The following is a 26,391-nucleotide window of genomic DNA, read 5'->3' as shown; positions in this document are numbered from 1 at the left end:
ATTAATTATTACATATGCCTACACGTTAGCTATAATTTTTTTCTAATGTCGGTACACTGTTCTCTCTCTCTCTCTCTTTTTTTTTTATGATGATTTTACATACTATTTTAAACTCAAATTTTATAAACTAATTATTTTTATTTTTCCATGAAAATGATTATTTGATTGAATTAATCCTTAAAAAGGATATTTTTATAGCTATGCGTGTAAAAATCTTTATTCAAGAAAATATTAGATGCATGAATATTTTATCGAACAAAGAATAATAATTCTATTTCATCATTTATCCTGCCTTATTATCGTATCCTACTTTTCCTGTAGCCTATAAGTCTGTTCTACAAATTGCTCGTGTTACATTATGTAATGGTGATAAACAATACAATCTGTCTAAACATTATCTTCATCAAAACATTACAATACAACACAATCTAAACATCAAAACATTACAATATAAACTTGATTGTTATTTAGTGCTGCCAGAACAGTAATAAATTAAAATTGTCTCAGCAAAGAAGCAATCATCAGGCTTAAACTGGAGCTTCCTTTTGTCATCTTGAAGCTAGCTGAGAGAGCGCATCAGTTGAAAAAGACTTGATTGACTATTTTAGTCCGATATTGCATCAAGTATCTCCTTAGTTCCGCCTTCACAAGGTAGGAATAAGACTGCATACACATCATGATCTCCGAACCCCACTTGTGAGATTACAGTGGGTATACATTCTTCTTGTTATCGATCTTGGCGATATAAGTTAAAATAAGCATTCCTTTGCAAAGTGAGACACTTAGCCTCTCTATGCAGTGTTTGACAAAAGTCTCACAGTGCACCAAAATCCACACTGCATCCAATCTTTTCTCAAAATTCACCATAGAAGGAGGCTCTTGATTCTTCTGTCGTGCAATGCCCAGATAACTCGCAGGAAACTCCTTTGCCAATAATAGATGCTTCAATATTGAGGAGTTTTATACTCTCATAGATTGAGTATGTGTGATAAGATGTAATAGGTTCATATCGGTATTTCTTGGAGTCTAATACAGTGCATGTAGTCATCCCTGCAACCAACAAATATATCCCCACCAATCATCACAGGGGAGGAAAAGACGTCTCCTCCAAGTTCAAACCTAGCGAATTCCCGCACCATATCACATGGTTGATTTTCTCCGTCAAAATTCAAGCTGACTTGAAGAACATGTACACTTCCAGAACTGGAACAAACACACACTAACCTGGTAGTGATGACATATACACAGGGATTAAGTTTCTTGTTGACTTATTATAATCCATAAAATAATTCATTGCATGATCAATCTACAATAAATTTACCTTTGAGACGGGGAAGAATCAGAACATGCCAATAGCAAGTGTTCATCAACGTAGGCAGATGAAGTAATTGGATGTCCAACATCATGCTTCCAGAATAAATCACCCTTTTCCTAGCAGAACATGAAACCTCATCTGTATGATTAAAGATTTCATACAATGAAGTGCCAATAATATTAGACCATATCTCAATCTATAACATGGGGAACCTTTTTTTCTAAGTTATTGGCTATCGGTCTTACTTCTCTTGGTCGAGTCTAAAGGTCAATGCCAGCCTGGCATCTCTAATAATAGCTTAGATCATCATCCGCTGGTACAACTTGAATGATATGCATCATCAACCCATAATCAGGAAGATCTAGAACAAGACAGGAGGCTAGTAATTTAGCCTTGATTTGTTTACCTTCAGTTTTCTTTTACTCCAAGGACGACTTCTACTTAGATGAGATGATCACACAATTTAACAGAGACAAAAATAGAGAACCTGTGAACACATCTAGGTAAGACGGTGGCAGAAACCTGTAGGTAAGCTAATTCACTTTTCACACAAACGACCTATTATTGCATTTGCATGCATTCTCCTCACAAAGAGAATCTCGAAACAGTCTATTGTATTAAAAGATATGTAAACATCTCTGTTAAGGATTTGTTTTTACAAAAATGAGTGATGTACAGAGATGCAGTCTACAGACTGGTAGAACCAATGTTGACAGGTATTCAACATAAGGGTACTGAACATTTGTATGGCACAATGTAGTAACATGGAAAAGCAAGAGATCTCACAGCAATACACTAGATGGCTGAAAGTGCTTGTGACATAATATGACTAGCCTATGAAATTGTAATAAGACAAGAAGATAGTCATTAGTATTATCAGACACTCTGGTTCAACATGACAAAGCTAAGCATATTGATATTGACAGAATTTCATAAAGAGAAGGTAGAATCTGCATGGTATTGTATGTCGTTTGTTCCTATGTTACAACAAATACCAAATACCCTCACGAATCTTGTCAGCATATTGGACATGATTGCTGATACCAATTTGAGGAGTAGCGTTGAATTAGAAATATATAACTACATTTTGAAAAATAAAATAGGTTCTTTATCTTGAAAGTTCAAACTCAAAATAGAGAGATTTCTTGATACAAGCAAGATCCTTACTAAGTCTAGTTTAGCAGAATTTCAAGGTACCAGGTACCACTAGGATCATCAACAAACATACTTTGAAAAGAGGAAGAGTATTAATGTTGGAGCATGATAACTATGTAGGGTAGACACAGACACAATTCCCGTGTTGGACAGGGAGGCAAAGAAGAAAAGTCGGAAAAAAAATTGCAATTTGGCGTGCATGACACAATTATATAACTACAGGCAGAAATACAAACTATACACCGTCAATTTTATAAGTTTTAATAAAAACCATAGATTAACTAATAACTACAAGAGGTTTAAAGAACTAACTATGATTTAAGAAAAAAATTGTGTTCAATAGGAATACAATTGTTACCTTCCTCAGAAAAAAAAGGTTTGCAGTTCTAAAAGAAAGCAGGCAATATGCAATGTCTAACTCTAGCAGTGAACTTTCATGTTCCTCTTCAATTTAGTGCTTGGTTGCATAGAAGGAAAAGGAGGTTTCGTCTTCTACGAGTTTCTCGCGGTATAAAATACTTGGAAGTTCTACGTGTTTACTTCCTCGGCTGACATATACCTTCTTTAATTTTGGAATAGTGCATCTTAATTAATATCAACCAGGTAAATGAAAAAAGCCACTTTTATTGTATGAATTCAACAACCCAAAAGTACCCAACATTGAAGCTTAAGGTTAAAAGCAGAATACATGTATTCTTGTAACAAGAATAAAACTCAAGAACGGCTGATGTGCAGGTGAATTTTGAGAAAGATGAGCCTAATGAGGAAAAGATAGAGATTAAGAAACTTTTTCTGACAGTTGGACAGAACAGCCAAAATTTGGTCTTCAAGAACCTTAAAAGACTGAGAAAGAACTTCTTCCGGATATTGTACACATTGTAAGGAGAATGCGCCGTTAGCATAGGATGAATTCTACAGTTAGTGAATAATGTCATAATCAATGCTGCACAAGAATAACAGAAGTTCAAGATCTTTACCAAATCAAAGGAGTAGACACTGCCATCTCTTGAGCAAACAAGCACCTGAGAGATTTAAAAAGGAGAATATTCATTACATGTGAACATTCAGATTTTTTTTTGAGACTGATAACGTTTTTCCCAATTTATCCACAGGTATACTACATCAAAGTAGCCCCCTCCAAAAGTATTACAAACTAGACTGAACCATCTGTGCTTTTTGTCACAAATAATCTATAACATCAAAAAGTTCTTCTGCCTGTACTAAAACTTTCTGTTTACACCAAAAACAATAAAGAGCTATACAATTCATCTTAAAATTCTGCAAATTTTGAGAAGCTACTTACTGAAAATTAAGTAAGATTTGCAAATGAAAAGAAAGGAATACTTAGCATAGAAGAAATACACTTGAGAGGCCTAACTGCCTAATTAGACTGATATTCATTTGGAACAGTGAAACCTTAGGGTGAGTGCTAATGATTGAGCAGTAGTCAGATCTTTTCACCAACAGAAAAATAGAAGTGGACAAAAACTGAAAGTACTAATCAATGGAAAAGTCAAAAGTAGGTTATAAAAATTGGCAAAGTCGTTAAGCAATTGATTATGGTTCATAAACTGAGGCCTTCAGTTAATGATAGACATCCTACTACTTATTTGAGGCAGAACACTGGGCAGCAAGTATGAAGGACATCAAGGGAAATTTAAATGTGACTTCTGGTATTTAAAGGAAAGGGATATCGTGTAAGCCCTTTAAATCTACAGCATTCTGAACTTCAAGCTTGTTCTCCTCACCAAAAGTATGGTACATCTCACCTACTACACAAGATCAAAAGGGTAGGCAGAGTGATCCCAGCATGTGTATAGAGCTATAAGCTTCCTTGTGGATGGTTATCTTAACATAGAAGTTTGGTTGGATCTATCTGATTAATAATTGTAAAAGAAATTTTAGGGAGAAATAATCACCTGTAAAGGTAGCGCATGAGATATGCAGGGCCCAGCAAATATTGGGCCAGTTGTACTCACCTATTCCACAAAATTTTAATACATTAATAAATAAATAAATAAATAATGAAAATTGAAAAAAAATAAAGACATCTTACTGGAAATGGACAGATATGCATCAACTAAAGATCACATGCCCAATTTTTATTCAAGATCGTATTTATTCAATCAATCAGACTATGTATTCATATTCCAGAAGATTGCTTTACGCCAATTGTTTTACATACACATCATCCTATTTACAGATGCTGATATTCCAATCATGGAAATGAAAAAAATGATCTTATCTCAGCTCTAAAGCATTGTGTTTCAGATCGTGTAAGAGGTAAGGTCGTTTGAGGAAAATTAACCTTCAAAGTGCGAAGGTTCCATAGGGAAGGGATCACAAGTTTTTTTCTTTCTGATAAGGTAAGATCTGTTGATGTAAGCCAGCTGATATTTGAAAGAGTACATATCAAAAAATGTGCATCACATAGAAAGTAACAAACAGATAAAGTCCAACATGCTTAGCTTTAGGCTCTAACAAATTCTCCACTGCCATGTTGCACCAAAAACTAAGCAAGAATATACATTTATGTTAGCTTAAGTACAATTTAATTCTTGAAATGAAAGTTCTTTTTTAATGAAGTCCTAACATCCTTTCTTTCCAAAAGATCCCACATAAAGTGGCAGAAATGGTGTTCCAGATAGGAAGGGAAGGTGTTGGAACTTCTTTCCTATGTCAAGCAAGCAGGAATCCAAAAAAGTTCTAGGCATGCACAACTTAATGCTCAAAATGTTGAAAACCTAGTCGCGAAGTTGACAGCGACTTTGCAATGAACGAAAAGGTGTTGGACATCTTCTGGTTCTTCCTTGGACAGTATGCAACGATTATTATTGACTCATGGGCTGAATTGAAAGACACGACTTGATATGATTAAGGGTGATACTGGAAAAAGAAGCTAAGTGAGATGCAGATTATCTGAAAGAGGAGCTTGAGAATAAGTACAGACCTGAAAATCAAGGAGGAGAAGAGGGCAAGTGGTAATGGGATACATAATGTTGAATCTGAAAAGCAAGGAGGAGCTTGAGAATAGGTACAGACCTCAAGAGTACCCTCCTAATGTGATAATAAATCATACTCAAGCTTTTCTACATAGAAAATAGATGAACGGATGGACCCAAGAAGCTACAAGAGTTCATAAGTGTTGTTATATTCTTTCGCCAAGGAAAGCTTAAATTTTTACAACAAAAGTTGGTTTACAAAGGTACAAAAGATATTCGGTGAAAATTATTCTGCAGAGTTATCTTTGGTGAATCTAAATGTGAATAATCATCCAGTTGTGTTTTGGTCATGTGGAAGAACTGTTCTATATTTGGATTTGCCTCTTTCTTGCAGCTTTTAACAAGTTCAGTTTTACCACTGAAACAAACCCTCCTTTATATGCAATTAACAGATTAACAAGGTGGAAAACACGGAGTTCAATAAAATTAATGTTGTTCTACCTTCCAGACGACAGATCCCTCAGTATCCAGCGCAACAACACTTCCATCCACCATGCAACATATAACTGCAACACGACAAGCTAAGTTAAAATGTAATTGAATCTGAAACACACACCATAACAGTACATACTACCAATCATCTACAATTTGGACAATGATCCATAACATCATCAATGTAGAATCATAAGAAAAAAGAAAATCAGAATGTTTAATTAAAAACTTTAAGACAATCATTGTAGCCTTAGACCTTGATACACTGCTCTGGATGCCTTTATACACCTATGTTTTGTACATCTCTAATACCCTCTACCACAGATAATCCAATGTAGGGTTGATATGCAGGCTAAAAGTCAGACTATGGGTGAGAAAATGGACCTCACATGTGAATATGGAATTCAGTATATCAAAACCTTCTCCGCACGTGTAATCCAAATATGGTTCACATGGCGAAAATGGAAGCTTAAGGGTGTCAGGATAAGGTTATCAACGATTGCTCTGATAGAATGGAACAAATATCTGAAGATTCAACCAATATGTTAATGCACAGGTAAAGTAGCCTAATGCATTTATAAGTTCCTTTGAATATTGTTGTAGATATCGCATGTTGTATATCTCTAACAAAGGTTATCAACATCAACAACATTTCAAAAAGCATGACACTAAGATCTCCTCACTGTAGATATGCTAAAGAGCCCACACGTTGCAACTTAAATCAAAAACCGTCACAAACAACTAAGGATAATCAAAGGAAGTTGCAGTAAATTTTAATCTTTACCGAACAATCTAACAGAGGACCTACCGTAGAACTGAATTTTAATCAACTCATTCTGCTAAATATCTAGACATGGACAAAAATATAACAAGCTAGAAATAAATTTGATGATGACACACAAAACAAGTACCATTTCCAGATGGAGGATTGACTGAAAGTGACCCAAAAATAGGAACTCCAAACTCTTGTACCCATAATTGACCAAATGGCAGAGCCTGCAGAGCGAAATTGTTTAACAGGCTTGCAAAGAAGAAAATATTGACACTATTACATAGTATAAGAAGGTAATGCCTGGACACTTCAAACAAAAAGTAAGCTTATGCTATTGATACCATGGAGCAACGCATATCATCCCTACCCTCTTTTTGATGGGGGAGTTGGCAAAGAAAAGCTTACCAAAGACGGCAAGAAGGGTGTAAGGTTAGAAAGATATTCTGTGAAAAATTCTATGATGTACTGACCTAGTATGCCATAGAGATAAAGGGGAATTGATAAAGGTACCATTATATTCAACGAATACATATCTGATATATGTTTTAGCAATCAGACAAGTTCTAAGACGACCAATCTTCCCGTCTGGTGATACTTTAACAGTAAACATCTAATGACATCCAATTTTAGTTTCACGACATGGTGAAGAAGTTATCTCTTAGGTACCATTACTATGTAGAGTAATCATCTCATCAACCACAGCCTGATGGCAAACAAACTGAGTTACCTCTTTTGTTACAGTTTGTATTGAGATAAATCAATAAATCCGCTAGTATGATATGATGGTGACATATGGTAATAACTCAAGAAATTATAAGTATAATAATCATTTGTGAGTGCATCGATTACTTGTTGAAAAGAAATGGAAAGAGTAGGATCATCAGGAAAGAGCTCAACTGGTCTAGGAGATTATTATGCTAAAGCTAGTTCGTAGACCTATATCATTGGAAGAAACATTAACTAGGTTAGCAGGCAGGGATTTGATTGAGGTCATTTTTTATAGAACTGAAGAGGAGTCTCTGGATAGGAAGATGATACCAGAGTGGAAGGAGTTGTGGTAGTTCCATTTTGTGAATTTGGTGAGAGATATGAAGGTTACATTAGCTGAGCAAACTATTTTTAAAATAAAATACTCCCTCCATCCCATTTAATATGACAACGTTTGACTTGGGACAAAACTTAAGAAAGAAAGAAATACTTTTGAAGTTTGTGGTCTAAAACAACCTTAGACATTTAGATAGCTTTTCTCTCTTGTTGTTTGGTTGAAAAGTATTTTTGCAAAAGATTGAAGAACTTCTCCAAACAAGTTATCAAATTTTTGGAACAGACGCTGCCCTTCTGGTTATTGAAAAACATTTTCCAAAACGAGTTCTCAAAATTTTGAAACAATAGCTTCCCTGGTTGAGATTCTGAACAAAGTTGGTCAACCAAACAAACGTGGAGAAACTGGAAATGGGGGCTTGATCTGATAAAGAAACAAACGAGGTCTCATGTGTTGAAAAATGAAGAAATAATAAATTTGATTAAATATAAAAGCTTCATCCTATTCACGTGCTATCATGATTCTACCTTTTACATATTCTTTATAACTACATATACTTCTATCCTAATTACATATTATTAAGGAATTTTCTACAATATCTTCAGATTCTTAACAATATACCTTTTGCGAGGAGAATCGCGAAAGCATGGGATGGGCCTTCCCTTCCTTTACACGTGTTTGACTGGAACGAAATTAATATATTCCCTTTTCTACCGAAAAATTAATTATAAAGCAAAGAGAAACATATCTCTCCATATTGATAGCTTCAAGTTATATAATGGTAAATCACGTTAGCCCAGATTCTGCCAAGAGCCACAAAACAAAATGCCTCACATAATGGTGGCATTACTTCTGGTAAGGTCTTGACTCACATCTTAAAATGAGACCAAAGTGTACCAGATAGATCAGAGGCCAAAAATGAAACCAGTAGAATATTCAATTTTTTTCTACAGCTTAATACTAGCATAAATTATCTGCTTTTAGATTTATATACTTTCTAGCTTTTTAATGGCAAAAACAAGTAACTACTTAGTACTCAGTAACATGTAAGGCCATATGACCAAGTGTATGGAACTAAGAAGATAGTATGAGAATTCTGGACACAAAGAAAAGGTTACTATCACTAGTAGAAGGTACTTAAAACTCTTTAACCACCAACAGGAAATAAAATTAATGTTGAAAAACACATTTGCCTATTATTTTTTTATAGAAGGAAACAAAAACATTTGCCTATACATCTACAAAATATACAAATTGTTTCATGAGGTACGAGTTGCGACATGAGGTGGGTCCCAAATTACTTATCTTCCACTGGGTCCATCATTATTATATTCCACAAGAAAAATAGAAAAGTGTATTTCAAAGAAATATAAATACAACTCCTTACCCCGACAAATAGTGCTGTTACTCTGCCACTAGTGGATGCCACATAGAGTTTTTCATGCACCTAAAAGATTGTTTAAGAAAAAAATTAAGTACATAAGAAGAGCATGGTTGCTTAATGAAGGCAGTAAATCAGTGACTGGAGCTGAGATGTTGTACAATTGGCAAGGATAATTGTTCCAACAAAAGCATAAAATAACAGTCAATATATTGTAATCTCCGATCAGATATCTGATAAAAATCAATTACTGACATGGAAGCCATAAGATGAGGGACAAAAGGGAAAATCATTCTCGCGGATCGCAAGGAAGGTTTTGCTAATGCTAATTATCCCTTCAAGAAATGTACAGCCACAAGCCCACAACTTCATATTTTCAAAAATGCCAATTATTTCCAAAAGAAAAGTAAGTCTATCCACAAAGATGGCCACTCAAAACCACCTCATCAAGTGCAGGTGCACCGAATATGCTACCGCCGCATTGAATTTTGTAAGCACAGCAGTGATTCTCATAATCAAGGGCATAGAGATTGTGGTCATGCGACCCACACCTGCAGTCAATTATATGGAGACAATAGAATGAGTAACATAGCTGCAGCAAGCACATGCTAGTTGTACCAAAATGTCAAGAAACTTGGGAACCCATCAACAAAAACCACTAGAGCACACATACATCTATTTATTCTCTTCTATAATATTTGAATTTTAAATGGGCACTTAATAGAGAAATAAAGACTTCTCTAAAGGAATAAGAGCGTCAGTATCAACATGTAAAGCTTCATAGTCTCATCCATATAGGAGCTTGTTTGCAACCATCTTGCATGGGCTCCTACTGTATAGGGATTACGTGGCTATAGTGTTTCATGCAAATCCTCGAAATACACTAAAGGTTTGACTCATAACATCCATTAAAGAAAAATATATACTATATAGTAGTCTGCATTATTAACCAAGCTTTCTGTCACCATTTCCATATAACTAGAGGGGGCAAAATCGAACCCAACCCGCCCAATTGTCACCCCTATATATCACACATAAATAGTAACAGCATAATAATAATATAGTGGACTATTTTCTATCGTAAAACAAGATGAAATAAGAATACACATATTACCAAAACATAAAAAAGATTACCCTTTAAGTAAGCTATCTTTTTTAGTACAAGGGTATCCCGTGAAATCATTATAGCATTGTATAAGAAAGATTTCTAACATTTCTAGATTGAAATGTGTACATATGTAATAATCATTAAAGCATTTACTTATTTTGGTGCCACAACATTTTTCTTAAGAAAAGCGAGGAAAAAAATTTGTGTACTAGTTATTATGACATCCTTGGTAGAGTTCTATCCAACAATAGTAATTCCAGTAACAAATGAGTGGTGTATACTCCAAGAGTATTTATTATTAGAGCGGAAAAGATCCAAATGCGCCATAAAACTTTGTGAAATGGTCCAAATTTGCCATCCGTCAATAGGCGGGCCAAATATACCACGTTGTTACAATGTTGGTCCAAATATGCCTTTATTTACTAACACGTGGGCATTTTTCACAAGGAAAAATGATCAATTGTTCCCTGAACTATGCGAAATGGTCTATCCAGTAGGACCTTGTCCCTTATTAGAAAACAAATTTCTACCCATTTGAAGACGTAGACATGTTTTGAGTTTGTAGTATGATGAACTAAATATTAGAGGATAAATGCATATGCACTACATAATCAGTGATTGTTATTGACCATATTATATATCTGGTGTTATCGGAATAAAGTTTGTCCGTAAACAAAGGACCTCTAAAAAATATCATTACCCGAAGATGGATGATTTTAAAAAATACCAATGAGATAATAGCAATACTTGAGCGTTTAGAAAAGGAAAAACAAAAAAATTGGAAAACGATAATTATTAACAAAGAAAGAAAAAAAACAGCAGCAAAGATAAGCTATAGCAGACTGTGCAGCTTTGCTGGACCATCTTCTACACTGCGTCAGAAAATAAATTGCACCAAATTTCTTCACTTTCTCTTTAGGTTTTCAAGATTCATGGAACTCTTAGTATTCTAGGACGTCAACAGGTACTGGACTATTCAAAAACATTACCTCAATACTATGTTGCTCGGACTCTTCAAAAATGTCAACAGGTGCGTGCCGGATTCTCCAAAAGTAGTGTATTTTTGGAGAATTCGACACGGGTGCAGCATCAAATTGAAGAGTCGGCACAACTTAGCCTCAACATGAGCCCTCCATAATTCTAGTAGTCTTTGACAGTTTAAACACTTATCTTAAAACACCAGGGGCTCCCAGTAATTCTAGGAAGTTAATTGGCGCTTAGACCATTGAACAGTGCAAACATGAGCTGACATCAGAAACAACGGAACCCAGCTGGTTCTATTCCCACAGCTTTCCTAAGATAGACAGTCGCACTCAGTTGCTAATGCAACAAGATGAAATTGGAAGATGAGATCATTACAACATTGTAAGAACACATATCAGATGAGGCATTTCATGATAGATAGAATTAAATGAAATCTCCAGAAAATTTAAGGACATCAAGAAGTCAATATAACCTAATGTGAATGCGCATCCTTTTCCTGTATTTAATGGTTTTCCCTCCTATGCCCCCTTCCAAAAGGTGAAACAATGGATAAATATGCACTGACATGCCAAAACCAGAGAAGAAATAGACAAGCTTCAGATATAGAAGAAAATTGTTAAGTTTAATCAACCAGTTAAGTAAATTTCCTGTGTGAAACAACAGTAGATGAAGAAAAGAAATTACCAGACCAAGTGCCTCTTCTTGTCCATGACTGGCTGTGATTTTACCTTAAAATTTCGGATGTTGACCAAAAAAATAAATGTCAAACAACAGAACATGGAAAACTCTAGCAAGCAGGTAAGAAAGCCAATTTCCAGCAAACTATCATGACTACAATCAACTACCTATTTTAATTAATCTTCAATTGATCTACAATAACCACTGGATGATCAAGAGCAACCTCTTGTCATAACAAAAGATTCCCAACATATTTTAAAGGAAAAAATGCATCTTTGGCACATAGGTTTTGAAAATGGACCTTCGGCCTAACTCTACCCTGAGAGCTAGTTCTAGAGGCAAGTATTCCCCAAGACAAAATATGGAGACGGGGAAACCACATCCACCAATGTGGGAGTGGGACTCAGCATTGCCTCGTGCACCCACGGCTGGTCATCTGCAGCATGGACAAAGGACAATATATGATGGGGGCCCTACATCGGATAAACAATGAATTGGGATGAGTTTGGCTTTCAGGGTCTAACTCAACCCCAAATGCCAGCTCTAGAGATGAGGATTGTACAAGACCATAGATGGATACCAGGAAATCCACATCCCACCAATGTGGGACTCAACGATAGGTTTCGATGGTTGTTCACTTAAATACCAATTTTAGTTCGCATGACATAAGACTCAAACTAGTGACCTAAGTCATAAGTTCCTCGATCTTTGCTAGTTGAACAAGCTCTGGGGGTCTAATTGTTAACCTTTATAAGCACTCAAAGGTTGTTTTCACTAATTTATCTTTTATTTTGGGAACACCACTCATAAATTGACGTCAAACCTCTAATAATGCAAGCAATCCTCTAATTATAGTAGTAAACCTTAGCTTATTTACATCATTACGATAAAATTAAATTTCTATTATTGAGATAGGCTTTTATTTACAGGAGAAACATAAAAAAATCACCACGGTAGATAACTAAAGACCAAAAATTAATGTATCATACTACATTAAGAGGAATTGGTCTGCATATTAGAGGTTTGGCGTTAATTGATGACTCCTTTTCATAAAAGGAAAACTGGATGTACAAGTGAAAACAGATTAAAAAATTAGCAAAGAGGTTAATTCTCTTTTCATCTAAAAGTTAACAACCATTAAGATGATATGCATTTTTGCATGAAATGTTAAGGCTAGTGTATTACGTGCACAACTCATAAAAAGTAGAAAACAATAAACATGACCCCTATATACTAGGCAATAAAAATTGCTAAATACAATTTTTGCCCATTTTAAATTATTTCTACTAGCTAGATGGACTGAGCATTTCATACTATGTTTATTGTCTATGAATCAAAGCATCAACTACACCTTTACACAGATAACTTACATATTCCAAACCCTACAGAACTTCAAGGACCACAATTTTACAGATTGGTACTATGATATATATTTTCTAATAAAACTAATCAGTCCTCAAAAACATCTGTCTAGACTAGTTTGATATGGCCAGTATTTTTTAAAATCAAAACCCACAAACTTTACAAAACTACAAACTGGGAAGGTTACAATTTTTGCGCAGATAATGAATTTGGCAGGTTTCCCAGAAAAAAAAATGAATTTGGCAGGGCATATGACCTCCTTGATCCCTTCACACTTCCTGGACATGAAATATTTCAAGGGAAATAAATACTTTATGCAATCTGGATTCCTTTCGGTCCTTCATTAGCCTTAGACTTAAGCTTAATTAAAAATTATTTGTTAATATTCTAATTTTATGGTATTTTTCTATTACTATCGAGAAGCTCAATAGAAAAGGTAATCAAGATACTATAACTTACTGACATAGTAAATCTAATCATACCTCTCCGTGTGTTTGAAAATTCCAACAAGGGATACCATTTGAAAAATTCAGAAAATAAATGTTCCCATCATAGCATCCGACAATAACCTGCAGGTGAAATCCCTTTCAGCTGATGTGAACCTTACAAACTAGAAAACTTTGACAGAAAAAAGTTATCTATAACCTGAGAAAAATCATCTAGAATTGCTGCAGAACTCTCAACACGCCCTTGTAATTTGATCTCCCACAAAACAAGACCACTGAACAAATTGCAGGGAAATAGTACAGTTAGAAGAATTTGATTTTTAAGCTGTAAAAGTTGCATAAATATGAGATGATGTCAAACATTTGGTTGCAAAAAAGGAGTGTCACAATTATTGGCATAGAGAATGTATATAATAATTAATTACATACAACTTGTATGCACCAGTGCCATACTACTGAACAATTGTGGTGATCTCACTAGTACAGCAAACAGCTTTCCACAATGAAACCTACAAGTTTAGTCTATGAGTCCATATTCTGATATTCCAATCCAAAGAGGGCAATTTTTGGGTCAAAGCATAGATTAAAAATTGTCTAATATTGTATGTAGACTAATTGGACAGCAAATCCCATCCTTTGCTAAACCAAGTGGATGTAGGACTCAAGTGTAAGAAATATGTCCTTCACACACTTATATCTATCTTTTCTTATTTTCTCAATCACATTCATCTTAGAGAAACATGAGGCATTACTTTGTTGCATCAATGCAATAGAATTTGTGGGAGTGAGCTCCGATAAGCAGATACACACTTCTTTCTTTAAATACAACTAGTGGTGATGCATCAACGCAAGATTCCATGTTGACCACCCACTGTTCTCGCATGAAACCTCTTTTATCACTTGGAACTTCCCAAGACAGCATCGAGTGGCAATTGTTACCCTCACAACCAGCATCATGCCTTATTTTGTTGCACCGACTGTAAGAACATGAAACCTGTGAAGAAGTTGAATTATTCATATCTCTTCCATTAGCATCGTTGGGATCAATATACAAATCTGAATCGGTTTTCAAACGTTTAACGGGATAATCACTGGTCAAACTCAAAGCGGTACTGTTATCTACACCAGGCATCCAAGATTTATTAGAAGGAAGCTTGCTTTTTTCTTGCTCTTGCGAGTTCACTCCCACTAAAGCATCAGCTCTAAGTTCACGGCTAGAGGACACTTTTTTATGTTGAATGGCCTTCTGAAGTTTCAATGGAGTTGGAAAAGCATACAAGTCCTTCATATTGATTCCTAGATTATAGGAGACATGAGCTGCTAATAGAGAATTGCCACCCATCTCAAAGAAGTCATCATCAAGGGAGATCTTGTCAACAACCATCAGAGCATCAGCAAAAGCCTGTCCAATCAAAATTAAAGAAGACGTAAAAGAAACACATCACCATAAGGACACATAATACTGACTAGAGAACAAGTGACTTACCACTTCAAATTAGCAAAAGAGGATTTACAGCTCAATTCCCCCATGAAAACAAAAGTATATTCAGAAAGCATAGGAGAAGGAGTAAAATACATCTTTTTCTTTTTAGAAAGAAACGTAGAAGACACCTTTTTTATTTCATCCATTCTTTTGGTGGTAAAGGAAGCATAGACAGTTGGGAGCTAGAAGGATATGTATGGTTAGTCCCTTTGCACATCTTGTATATATTTTGACACATTCTCGGTGTGATGTAGACAATGGATAAAAGAACAGGTTTCCTGTGAATATCCAACATGACATTCCCTCAGGTACTTCTTTATTTTTATTTCTATTTTTGGTATTCTTCCAGTTACAAAATTGGGCATTCAGAATCCTTTACATATTACAATTTAAGGACACTTGCCATATTTATGCTTTACAGATACCAACGAATGAAGTTGTTTCAAAATATAAATAAAGGAATTTTAGAAAACGTGATATGCATCGTAACATGATGTTATCGAGAGAGTGAAAGCTAGTCTTAGCCAGATAACAAATTATATCCCAGCTACCCATGTTGCAAGCCAGCTGCCTTGTTGTAAGAGTATAAATCAATGACAAAAAATTTCATCCAGTTAACATGCTAAGAAACCCCTACAAGACAGGTTGTATACAAAAGGCAGAGAAGCTTATACAAAAGGTAGTTCTCTAAACAGAGCATTAGAGCATTAGCCATACAGACTGAAACGTCATTACTGCCCAAAAGTGACAGAAGACACTGATGTGTAATATCTTTTCAATTACTCTTCGGATATACACTTTACCAAGCTAACCCCCTTTTGTAGAAAAATATCTTGAGTAACTGAATAGTTGTTTCACTGGTCAGTTCTTCCACGGCAAGCCAAACTACATAATACTCCCTAGGATCTCAGTTTATGTGGCATAATTTTTTCTTCTAACACCGGCTAAAAATTGCTCAAAAAGGGAATAAACTCTCATGAAAAGGGAAGCATATATAAACCAAATACCAAAGACAACCTAACAACTTTTACCCACTTATATATGCAGATATGAACTCTGGTTTCACAGAATGCATGATCCAAATTAGGGCAGCGCTTAAATATATCTTATTATATTTAACCAAAAAAATCACATTCATGGGAAAACTTTGCACTGAATGAAAATCGAAGTAAAGATTGCTGCTAATACCATTTCATAGCAGAATCACAGCCCTTAATCAAAATGAAGTCTAGTAAAATACCTTTTGTATAACATTAATGAGATCGATATCTTGAGTTTCTTCAATCGCAATACGGTTACCTGCCTCAGACGCTGCAAAAGTGGCCAACATCTTGTAATCTACTTTCCCTGAAGAAGACCTAGGAAAAGATTCAACAAAGTAGAAACGAGCAGGAATCATAGTTGGGGGAAGTTTGCTGGCCATCCAGCATCTAATTGTGGACTTGAAGACCTCAAGATTGTTTTCCTTTTGCTTGAGCAGTAAATATGCTTCAAGAAATAAAATATCTCCCTGAACGCAACGAGAAACCACAGCAGAATCAGCTACTTCTTGATGTTCCCTCAGAATGCTTTCAACCTCCTCTAAGGCAATACGGTGCCCGCAGATCTTTACTGTGCGGTCTCTTCTCCCAATATAAACCAGGTTTCCATCTGAAAGCTTTCTGCCGAAATCCCCGGTTCTAAAGAAAACTTCATTTTCATCCTTCTTGCCATCAGTTATTTCTTGATGTAATTCCACGTTATCCAATGACAAAATAGAAGGATGAATGAAGTATCCAGAAGCAACACAACTTCCCCTGACACATATCTCTCCCTCATCAAGAGAATTTTCTCCAATAAGAACCACTTCACAGTTGTCAATAGGAATGCCTATTGGAACACTGCCCAGAGCATCTTGCTCCAACATTGTGGGCAACCACTTGCAGTCGAAATATGTGCAGTCACCGGAAACCTATTTCGTTCATCAAAAATATTAATAAAACTACAGAGAAGATAGTGAATTCAAGTGATAGGTGACGTAAGCTACTTTTTTTTCTTAAGAGCAATCTTAAATTTGTATCAAGGTTGTTACTACTGCTTTTTAAATTGATAAAATTAAAGCTCGGTATGTCTCCTTTTATCAATAAGGAAAATCAAGCTTGCTATGTCGTTACAAGCTATTCCCAAATAACCATCACCGTGCGGAAGTCATGAACCAAGATTGAATTTAAATTCCCCCTTCAAGAAGTGTTGCATCAAAACCACCCACTCATCGAGAAACTGGTGTCCAGTATGAGAACAGAAGTTATGTCATATAATAACATAAAGGCAAATGAATGTGCTTTGTGCATCAACTCTTTCTGATTATGTGCCTATTTATACAAGCAGATACCAGGATTGAACTTAGATACCAATGATTCTAGAAGAGGGGGATTCTAACAACCTTTCCATGAACCAGAATAGAAGAGTTTGCCCCACCCAAATAAGAAATGAAGCTTTGAGTTACTTGTAGCAGCCATATCCTCCTTCAAAAAGTGGTTGCATCATAACCACCGACTCGTTGAGAATTTGGTGTCCAGTAAGAGAACATAAAGGAAAATGTATGTGCTTTGTGCATCAACTCTTCCTGATTATGCGCCTATCTATACAAGCACATACCAGGAAATGAAGGACTAATATTTTTCTTTTTTCGATCAAGTAAGAGATTTCATTGATAATAACAAGGTCATTCAGTCTATATACAAGAGATATACAAAAAAAAAAAAAAGGAGAGACCTACAAAATATGAGGACAAATATTAAGTGATAATATCTGGATAAACAACTAAATCATTATCTTTAACGATAGGGAGAAAATACATTTGAGTCACAGTTGCTTTGTGCTTTCAAAATGCAAGAGACATATTGGGTATTTATAAGAGTGAAAAGAAGTTTATGAATGAGGAAGCTCATGCATACACTTCCTAGTCAACTAATACTGTAATTTCTTTAAAGTTCGTGAGCACATAGTATGTAGATGTTCAAGAAGATGATTCCTTCCGTTTTCAAGTGCTAGAACTAAATGAGGAGCCTTCTGACCAAGAATTGTATGCAGCTGTTAATTGGTTTCTAAATTATCTCTTGTGAACAAAAATATGCACTCAGGTCCAGACCCACAAATGAGAAAGAATGCAACAGTTAAAAAATGAAATGCACACCATAACATGAATAGAAATGAAATCACGAAATATAATGCTCTCCAAGCCCACCATAAATTAGAAAACGAGATGCAGATGATACTTGGTTATTGAATGAAGAAAGTGTAAAATTAACAATCAGCTAATCAGTCAATCAAACATGGGTCAATCTTAAATAGTTGAAATCAGCTAGACTAATAATTGTATCATTTTGCTCTGTTAAAGTCCATTTCATTCCAATACTACCTAAATAATATGTCCTCTTTTTTTAAAGAAATACTACTTAATAATTAGTCATTTTAAGGCAATTTAACAATTCCAAAACTCAGAAGTTCTCCGAGTCTCATAATAATCCGTACTCAGATATAAAAGTCTCTAATCAAATTTAGTAGTACGAGCTTTGGCAATTGCTGGGATTATTCAAAGATTACATAAATTTGTAAATTTCATCAGATTTAATTACCGTAATTGTGCGTAGAATCAATAATACAAACATTTTATACACTTGTAATCAATGTAAACTCACAATCAAGCTTGAGCAAAAACTGTTAGAAAATGCTATACTTGTCCCCCATGGGTTGTGTGAGGGTTTTCAAAGAGGCATCCCGTGAAGGTTTGGGGTTGAATGATCAAGTCATTTATAACCCTTGCAAGTCCACTCATTAGCCAATTGAGCCTACCTCTTCCCCTCTACACTCTAGTTCCATTCCTGTTGAGCCTTTTTGATATCTTTCGCCCTCTACCAAGCAAACCACAATGAATTTCTTATGATTCCTTATTATTGTACTTGCCACAGAGGGTGTTAGCTTTGATCTTCCTTTCTCTGATGGTCGTCTTAGTCTAAAAAGAACTGATCAAGCAGTTGTATCTCTCAAGAATAGAAACTCAATATCTTTCCACTAACTTTAATTTTATTGATTCTAAATAATTGTCTACTTCAGAGTTCAGACATAGTTAGTTGTTGGAATTTACAGAGAGACAAACAATGCTAAGTTCTAGAGAATGAAGTGCTTCTTCAATTCACTCCCATCATAAGATGTCCTACAGTATTCAGAAGTTTCTCATCCAATTAATGTTCCCTGTTACTTTTGGATTTTATTGTGCTAACATAACCAGCTGGAGAGTTTTTGCATCCAACTCTACTTGACCATGCCAAACTAGTTTCCTTAAAAAAATTGCAAGTTGCGCAGCCTATTCTTTTCCCAAAATACTTGCACACAGTGGATCCTCAAAGGTATTCCAAACATTACCTATAAATTAAATGAGTGGATAGGCTTGGCAAAAATCATATATCAAACTCACAAATAAAGTTGCTCCAACATAACCGGTGTACACTATACAGACATGTATCTATAATCACACTAAAAGCATGGCATCTAAGTTTGAAAGGATCGACTTCATGCAATACTAACTATAATGTATAAGTTATGTGTAGTTATCAATATGCTGATCAATAAGTTGTTCATAGCAGCAGCACCAGCCAGCTGCAACTAAAAATGAAGAAAACAAAACTCCAGCATAACTAACTTAGCAAATAAGAATTCTTTCACTAATTCTCACCTTTCTCTGTTTATCTTTTCTTCTTTCTTCTTCTTTTTTTTTTTTGCGGGGGTGGGGGGTGTCACTGTTTTCAGGCACTACAATTACTGCAATTGTTATGTGTAAACTGCAATCAGTTGAAAACAAGCCAACTGCACATATCTATGGTTGGAGTAAAACTAAATAAAGCTGGAAATTTCAAGGTCTCCAGGCTCTTCCTATGTATTCCCAAAACATCCTCTGTAACCTCCTTTTATAGCATGCATCCACCCCCCTCTGCTAATGATTCCACCCCCATGATCCAGAGGAGGTTCGGGGAAGTGGTTGCAATAGCTAATGGTAAGATTGAGATTGTAGGTAGTGGTAGAGGGGCAATTCAACAAAGGGGGACTAAACCAAAGTGGCTATATCATTTCAATTCAAATTAGTTGACCGCATGAGCAAAAGGAGAGTACTAGCTCAAATCATAGATATCTTTATGATAAGGTAAAAAAATTCAATCAATATGAAAAATCTCCAATATACAAGATGTAAACCAAAAAGTAGAGAGCCAGCACTAAACTCAGATCATCCAGCTTAAAGGGAAGTATTCACAGATTATGGTCACAAGCACAAAAATTTGGATTTAAGCTAAAAATTTAACAACGAACATAAGTTTCCCATATTTCAACTCCAGACTAAAGTGACTTCATCGAGTACAAAAGTTGGTACAAATAAAAGGGTGAAGAAAATCAGCATCTTGTTTGATATGAGCAAGCATTACTCAAAGTTTCTCTTTTCAAGTGAATTATTATAACTACCAGAACAGAAGTGACCAAAAAGTAACTCACAACGATGGACATGGAGTCTTTTTCCATCCAATTTATTCAATATTATAAGTCGTAAGGATATAACTAACCCAAAAATAAATCACACAGACAGAAACCTACCTCTGTGCTTCCATATATATTAAGAACAGTAGTCTCCGGTAGCAACTTGACCAGCATCTTCCACAGAGAAATATCAAAAATTTCACCACTTAGCACTAGAAGTTTTAAGGAGATCTGAGCTGTAGGATAATACATGCTATGCAAAGCAGGAAGAATCGCCCTTATAAAAGATGGAACTGCCACGAGCCTGCTAATAGAATATTCCTGAAGACAAATGATGAAAAAAAAAATGGAATTTTTTAAAGATGTGATGCTCTCATAGAATGGAAAAGAACAAAGAAAACAAGAAAGGTCCAAATTTCCCCCCTACTCTATCTCCGTCATACCTTGGATCCATTCACACCCTTGTTAGAAAATCGTCTCGTATTACCCCTTGACATTAAGAGAGCTCTAGTATGAAATGGGTGGACACGAGGTGTCAAGATACTTTGAGAAAAAGGTCCAAATTTACCCCTTCCGACTATGTTTCCAATTAGATAAAAGTTGGAGCGACATTAGGGGTCCAGGAAAAAACGAAACTTTTCACCGGGGGAGGGGTAAAATTAAACCCAAAGTATAACTGAGGGCAAAGTTGCTCAATTTTAAATAATTATAAAGACTAGGCTGACCCTTTTCCGTAATGAGTATATATATGGCAAAATTGTTCTCTGCATAAAGGAGAAAGAAAGGTGGCTTAATTTTCAGTTTGCAAAAGATAAATCAGTGACCAGACAGAGAAGAGATTCAAGATCCAAGACAGGCAGAGTAAATGCAGAAGAGAAGAGTAAAGATTCCCAACCAAGACCAGAGCCTGTATAGAACAACCAGATATCCATCCAATAAAGGTAGCTTAATTTTTTCAGTAAAACACACTATCGGCGTCCAGAAAACAGCAAAAAATAGTCACGGATCTTTTTTCTTGCAATATTTGAAAATTTTCTAATCATGGATTTACAAAGTGAACATTACCCACTTGGACTTCATGCAATTATTACCAATAACAATAATTTAGATTATATAATACCAAAATCGGAAAAAAAAATAGGAGTTGTACAAGCACCCCTCCCCCGTCTTAAGTGTGTGTGTGTTTGTGTATGTATGTGTGTATGAGAGAGAGAGCGTGATGGTTTTTGTCCAGTAGTATTTCAGCTTATTGCAGAATTTACACCAACCAATACAGAAGCTATGGTAAAAATAAATGGAGGAACTCATGCAAATAGTAAATATAGAAGTCCAAAAAAATTGTAGAGGAAGTTAATTGATCACTAAAAGCAGTGACATGGATGTTGAAGGCCGTAATTCATTTGCTCAGATATAGATTCTACTAGATCAAGAAGCACCCAATACCCTCAAGAGTCGAGACCCTTCCATCCGGCAGCACCTGAGCGAAATACTTGCTTTATGTTTGTAATCGTTAGAATAAGCAACTGGTTAATGGATAGAAAATCCCCTACTGTTGTTGGCAACCAAATGAAAAAAAAAATCACACCCTTTGAAATGCACTGCCAAGTAACAAGAAATTGAAAGAGTAAATAAACTGTTCACATATACCTGTAAGAGATTGACTACACAAAATATATTGTCCTTCAGCTGATTGAAAGGAGGTATGATCAATGTACAATTAGCAAGTATAGCTCCTAAAAGTTCTTGCAAATGGTCAATGAAGCTTATGGATGTTTTGAAAAGAAGAATTTCTTCTTTTTGAAAGGGAAATGATCCTTGCATCCACAAGAAGCGGTTCAGAAGACCTGCAAGTGTATGATAAAATAAATTGAACTAATGCCTAAGTAAAACTGAACGGTAAAAGCATAGTTTGTACGGCGACATTCTCAAGGATGTACAACTCACCTACTTCAGTACCACATACCCCCTTGGGTATTCCAGTGGATCCAGATGTGTACATCAAGTAGCAGAATGATCTCAACCTTTCACTTTCACAAGGCCAGGCTAACGATGAGTCAGATTTTTTTCGCATGACATCCTCTATTGACATATAAAAAAGGGGATAACTGCCTTTATGAATGAGCCATCGTAATTTATCAAGCTGGTGACAAGGTCTGTCAACTGAAGATTTATAGCCCACAATAAGATCAGCTTTTGAAGAAGATATTACCGATAATATCCTTTCGTTTGGCCATGATGGATCTAACGGCATAAATGCTTCTCCGCACCTCAAAACCGACAAAACAGAAACAATGTACTCAACTGAAGGTTCCATATATATTCCAATTACTCTTGGGATATATGTTCTATGGAACTGTGTATACTGCTCCAAACCTTGATCAGAAGACCCCAGAAGTAACTGGTCCTCGGAACTACAGTCGTTTGCAGTTTGATGCATATTAACTACTAGCCATGAAAAGATGCAATGCCTAATTAATTTACTCACAAAGCAATCAACAACATCCGGAAGGATTCTGTAGCTAACCATAGAAAACCAAAAAAATTCAAGGAAATGGATATAGCATTTTCACTTTCATTTAGAAATGATTGTAAACACAGATCAAGGGAAACAATCTGAATTTTCCCTTTTGCCATCTGATATTGCTCAATTTTCCCTCCATTTTTTCTTTTGGTCCTAAATCTTAGAGAACAGTGTTCCAACTTTTAAGTACTGTCTATCATTAGACTCGGGTGGGAGCTCCATCAAGGACCAAAGGCAAAAAGAGACTTTTTCCATATGGCGGGTTAGATAGGACCTTCCATTAACCTTTCTGCAAAGTTGCTCAATTTCAGATAGCACAGACCTTATTCTAAAAGCAACAAAAAAAAATTAAGAAGGTAAAAGTTATCTAAAGCAAAATTAGAAATCCAAAATAAATTCAAAAAACTATCGCTGCAACATGCACAAGATATAAAAAAATTCAAGAAACCACTGCTACAAGTCTACAACACGCACAAGATATCAAATATCCAAGAAACCACTGCTACAACAGGCACAAGATACAAAATATTCAAGAAACCACTGCTACAACACGCACAACATATAAAAATTCAAGATACTACCCATACAAGAATCAATCTCCCAACTAGACAAGATACATATGTTCACAAATTACTACAGAAAGAAGAATCTTGGTTTACTCCATAAATAAATAAGTAAAGAAAACCTAATCTTAATTCAGTAAAATCGTAGTTAATATCACAAACATCAGTAACTTACTCACACTGATTAACACCATCTTTTCTTCATCGTAATGTTAATTCATAATACCCCACTTAAAATCACAAATTTCAGTTACCTGCAGAGGACTTTACTAGATTGGGGTCATCACCACCATCAAGAATGCATCGGAGCCGTGAACTAAGAGAATCAACGGCGGACAATATCTCGGAAAACGTGAAGCACTGATCACCTTCGTACATCGGGGGATTAACCGACTTCATTTTAGAAGAAACAAACTCTTGAAACTTCTCCCGGTTATCCTGGTCGCCATTTTCACTGCAAGATAGTCGAAATTCTTTGGCGATTTTGAGACCCCCACAAGCTTGAATGACTGCAATCTTGTTGGGGTTGTTCGTAGCAACTTTATAGAACTCATGAGATATACAACAAGTAGAAAGCTTATTGTGTAAAACCATCTCCGAGGAACAAATTTCGTTTTCTTGGAGAAATCAAGAATGAAGAACAGTGAAAAAGCCGTAGCTGGTGTTACATATATAGCTGGAAAATACGCGTAATTTGTTTAATATACAAATTGGTACATCTACTTAAACACCCATACTTCCTCCGTTTTATATTAATTGAATTTTTAAAATATTTTTTATTTTTCAAATTAATTTAATTGTTCAATCTTCGATTCTATTTTTAAATTGTTCTTTCCATTTTATCATTCATTATTTAGTATTAAAATTAGTTATGAAGTAATGTTTGATTATTTTAATTATAAATTCGACAATTAATAAGAATAAAAATGAAAAGTTATGTCTAATTTATGTCTTTTCTTCTTTTCTTAAAGACTGTGAAACACCTCAAACAACTCAATTAATATAAAATTAAGAGAATATTTGTTAAAAATCTACATTCTAAATCCGCTAAATTCCGTAGTCCCTCAAAATTGGAATTAAAATTCTTAATGTTTCTCATTCAAATAAAAAAGAACTCTAAGTCGACCTCCGTGGCGTCACCACAAGTCCACAAGTTGGAATTTTTTAAAAATTTATTTATTTTCAAAAATAGTCTAATTTTTTCATGAAAATATGCAACTTTATAAAAACTTATGACTTTCACGAAGAGTTGTAATTTTTATGAAAAATTATGTTTTATGAAAGCTTTTCGAAGGGTTGTAACTTTTCCAAAGTATTGTGACATTTTCGATAAGACACAATAAACATTTGTTCACACTACTTTTTGTTGTCTATAAATAAAGCAATTTCCTCTCAATTTACAACAACAAAAATTCTGAATTTCTTTGTCTTTTGCACAATGAAATATTCGTGCACTTTGCTCTTGTAGAGTGGCTCACTAAACCAATGTTTTTGTATCAATACACTTGTGAATTAAATAGAATTGTTCCTCCAGAAAGGATCTATTCCTTTAAACCTCGGGTACGAAAGGAGAATAATTTACTTAAGGGGACATTGTGCATTCAATAGGCTCAATTTTTTTCTTTCTGTTTCATTCTATTGTTATAGATCTCGGTATATCTTTTTACAGTCATTAATTTATGCTTATAATATTAGTTATTGTTTTTTAGTACATGTTTTAAACTTTGTTTTTTATATTTATATAAAGTTTTTGTTGTAAGTATTTGTTAGTACAAATAAATATTATTTATTTATTATAAAATTTAATGTCTCATGTTGATGTTCATCTAATTTCCTAAAAATATCAAATAGCAACACTTCATGGAGGAAAAAGGATAAATTATAAAATTAAATTAAAGATGACTAATTGAAGGATAAATGATAAGATGTTATAATTGTCGTTTTTCTTTACATTATTAATGTTTGTTACTACGTAATCTTGTATGTAAGACAATACATTGTTTTAGTTTTAATAACCGATAGATTTTAAGTATTGTTTTATAGGGAAAAGGGTCTGATATATCCCTCAACTTTGCCATTTGGAGCTTATATACCCAACGTTATGAAAGTGGCTCATATATGTCCTTACCGTTATACAAATGGTTCACATATACACCGTTACAAAATGAGCTCACATATACCCTTCATTTAAAGGAAGTTAAAAAATTAGTTTAAAATTTATGTTTTTTTACTTTTACTTTTTTAAAAAAATTATTTAGGGGTCTATATGATTCTTCTATCAAAGTTCAAGGTATATTTTAATTTTTTTCATACACNAGGAAATTTAACAAATCGCTGCTATAGCAGCGATTTTGCTTTTTCAGTGGAACAAAATCGCTACTTCGCGAGCGATTTTGCCCTTTTGGTTAAAAAGAAATTTCATATATCGTTTTGAAATTTTTGTTAACATTTTTTACCCTTTAGGCTCCGGACTCTTGATTTCTATGCAATTTTGATTTTATATATTTTAACATCTGTCGATCAAAATTCTTGTTACGCCACGCCGGACAAGGTCGGTTGAATTTTAGCGTTTTTTTCTTAAAAATTCCACTTGATTCCAATTTTGATCCATTCGAATAAAATCTTTTCTTTAGTTACATTTA

At 34.9% G+C, this 26,391-nt stretch overlaps 1 protein-coding gene across 37 annotated transcripts; it reads right to left on the bottom strand.

The window, feature by feature from the left end:
* Positions 1-333: 333 nt before the first annotated feature.
* On the bottom strand, positions 334-24,434 carry LOC107007647 (putative acyl-activating enzyme 19). Of its 37 annotated transcripts, none has more exons than XR_003576888.1 (18): positions 24,004-24,433; positions 22,610-23,110; positions 22,313-22,509; positions 20,783-20,986; positions 16,401-17,111; positions 14,430-15,079; positions 13,877-13,952; positions 13,714-13,800; positions 11,876-11,919; positions 9,542-9,650; positions 9,106-9,165; positions 6,816-6,900; positions 5,914-5,978; positions 4,390-4,449; positions 3,448-3,492; positions 1,722-1,802; positions 1,561-1,637; positions 1,320-1,453 (listed from the first exon to the last, which is right to left on the bottom strand). XR_003576888.1 is itself a non-coding variant. In XM_015206344.2 (17 exons), exons 1-17 carry the CDS (start codon positions 24,341-24,343, stop codon positions 1,005-1,007), a joined length of 3,564 nt encoding a protein of 1,187 aa, XP_015061830.1. In that variant the 5' UTR covers positions 24,344-24,431; the 3' UTR covers positions 334-1,004. The 37 variants fall into 37 exon arrangements, 18 of the variants coding, with proteins under 18 accessions (XP_015061830.1, XP_015061847.1, XP_015061838.1 ...); XR_003576889.1 differs by having other exon boundaries at positions 1,322-1,431; XM_015206344.2 differs by lacking the exons at positions 1,561-1,637; positions 1,722-1,802 and adding an exon at positions 334-1,224 and having other exon boundaries at positions 1,322-1,431; positions 24,004-24,431.
* Between the last annotated feature and the right edge of the window lie 1,957 nt (positions 24,435-26,391).

Source organism: Solanum pennellii, chromosome 1 (genome assembly GCF_001406875.1).
Source record: "Solanum pennellii chromosome 1, SPENNV200".
In the NCBI taxonomy this organism is placed as follows: Eukaryota; Viridiplantae; Streptophyta; class Magnoliopsida; order Solanales; family Solanaceae; genus Solanum; species Solanum pennellii.
This window is presented reverse-complemented; position numbering and strand designations above follow the sequence as displayed.

Bases quoted from the DNA above. Each gene is read 5' to 3' on its own strand.
- LOC107007647 (XM_015206344.2), bottom strand. From the start codon at position 24,343: ATGGTTTTACACAATAAGCTTTCTACTTGTTGTATATCTCATGAGTTC. The intron at 20,987-22,312 runs GTATATGTGAAC...ATTTGTCTTCAG, and splicing joins GTGTAGTCAATCTCTTACAG to GAATATTCTATTAGCAGGCT. The intron at 15,080-16,400 runs GTATTTTACTAG...TTGATTGGACAG, and splicing joins TCATTAATGTTATACAAAAG to GCTTTTGCTGATGCTCTGAT.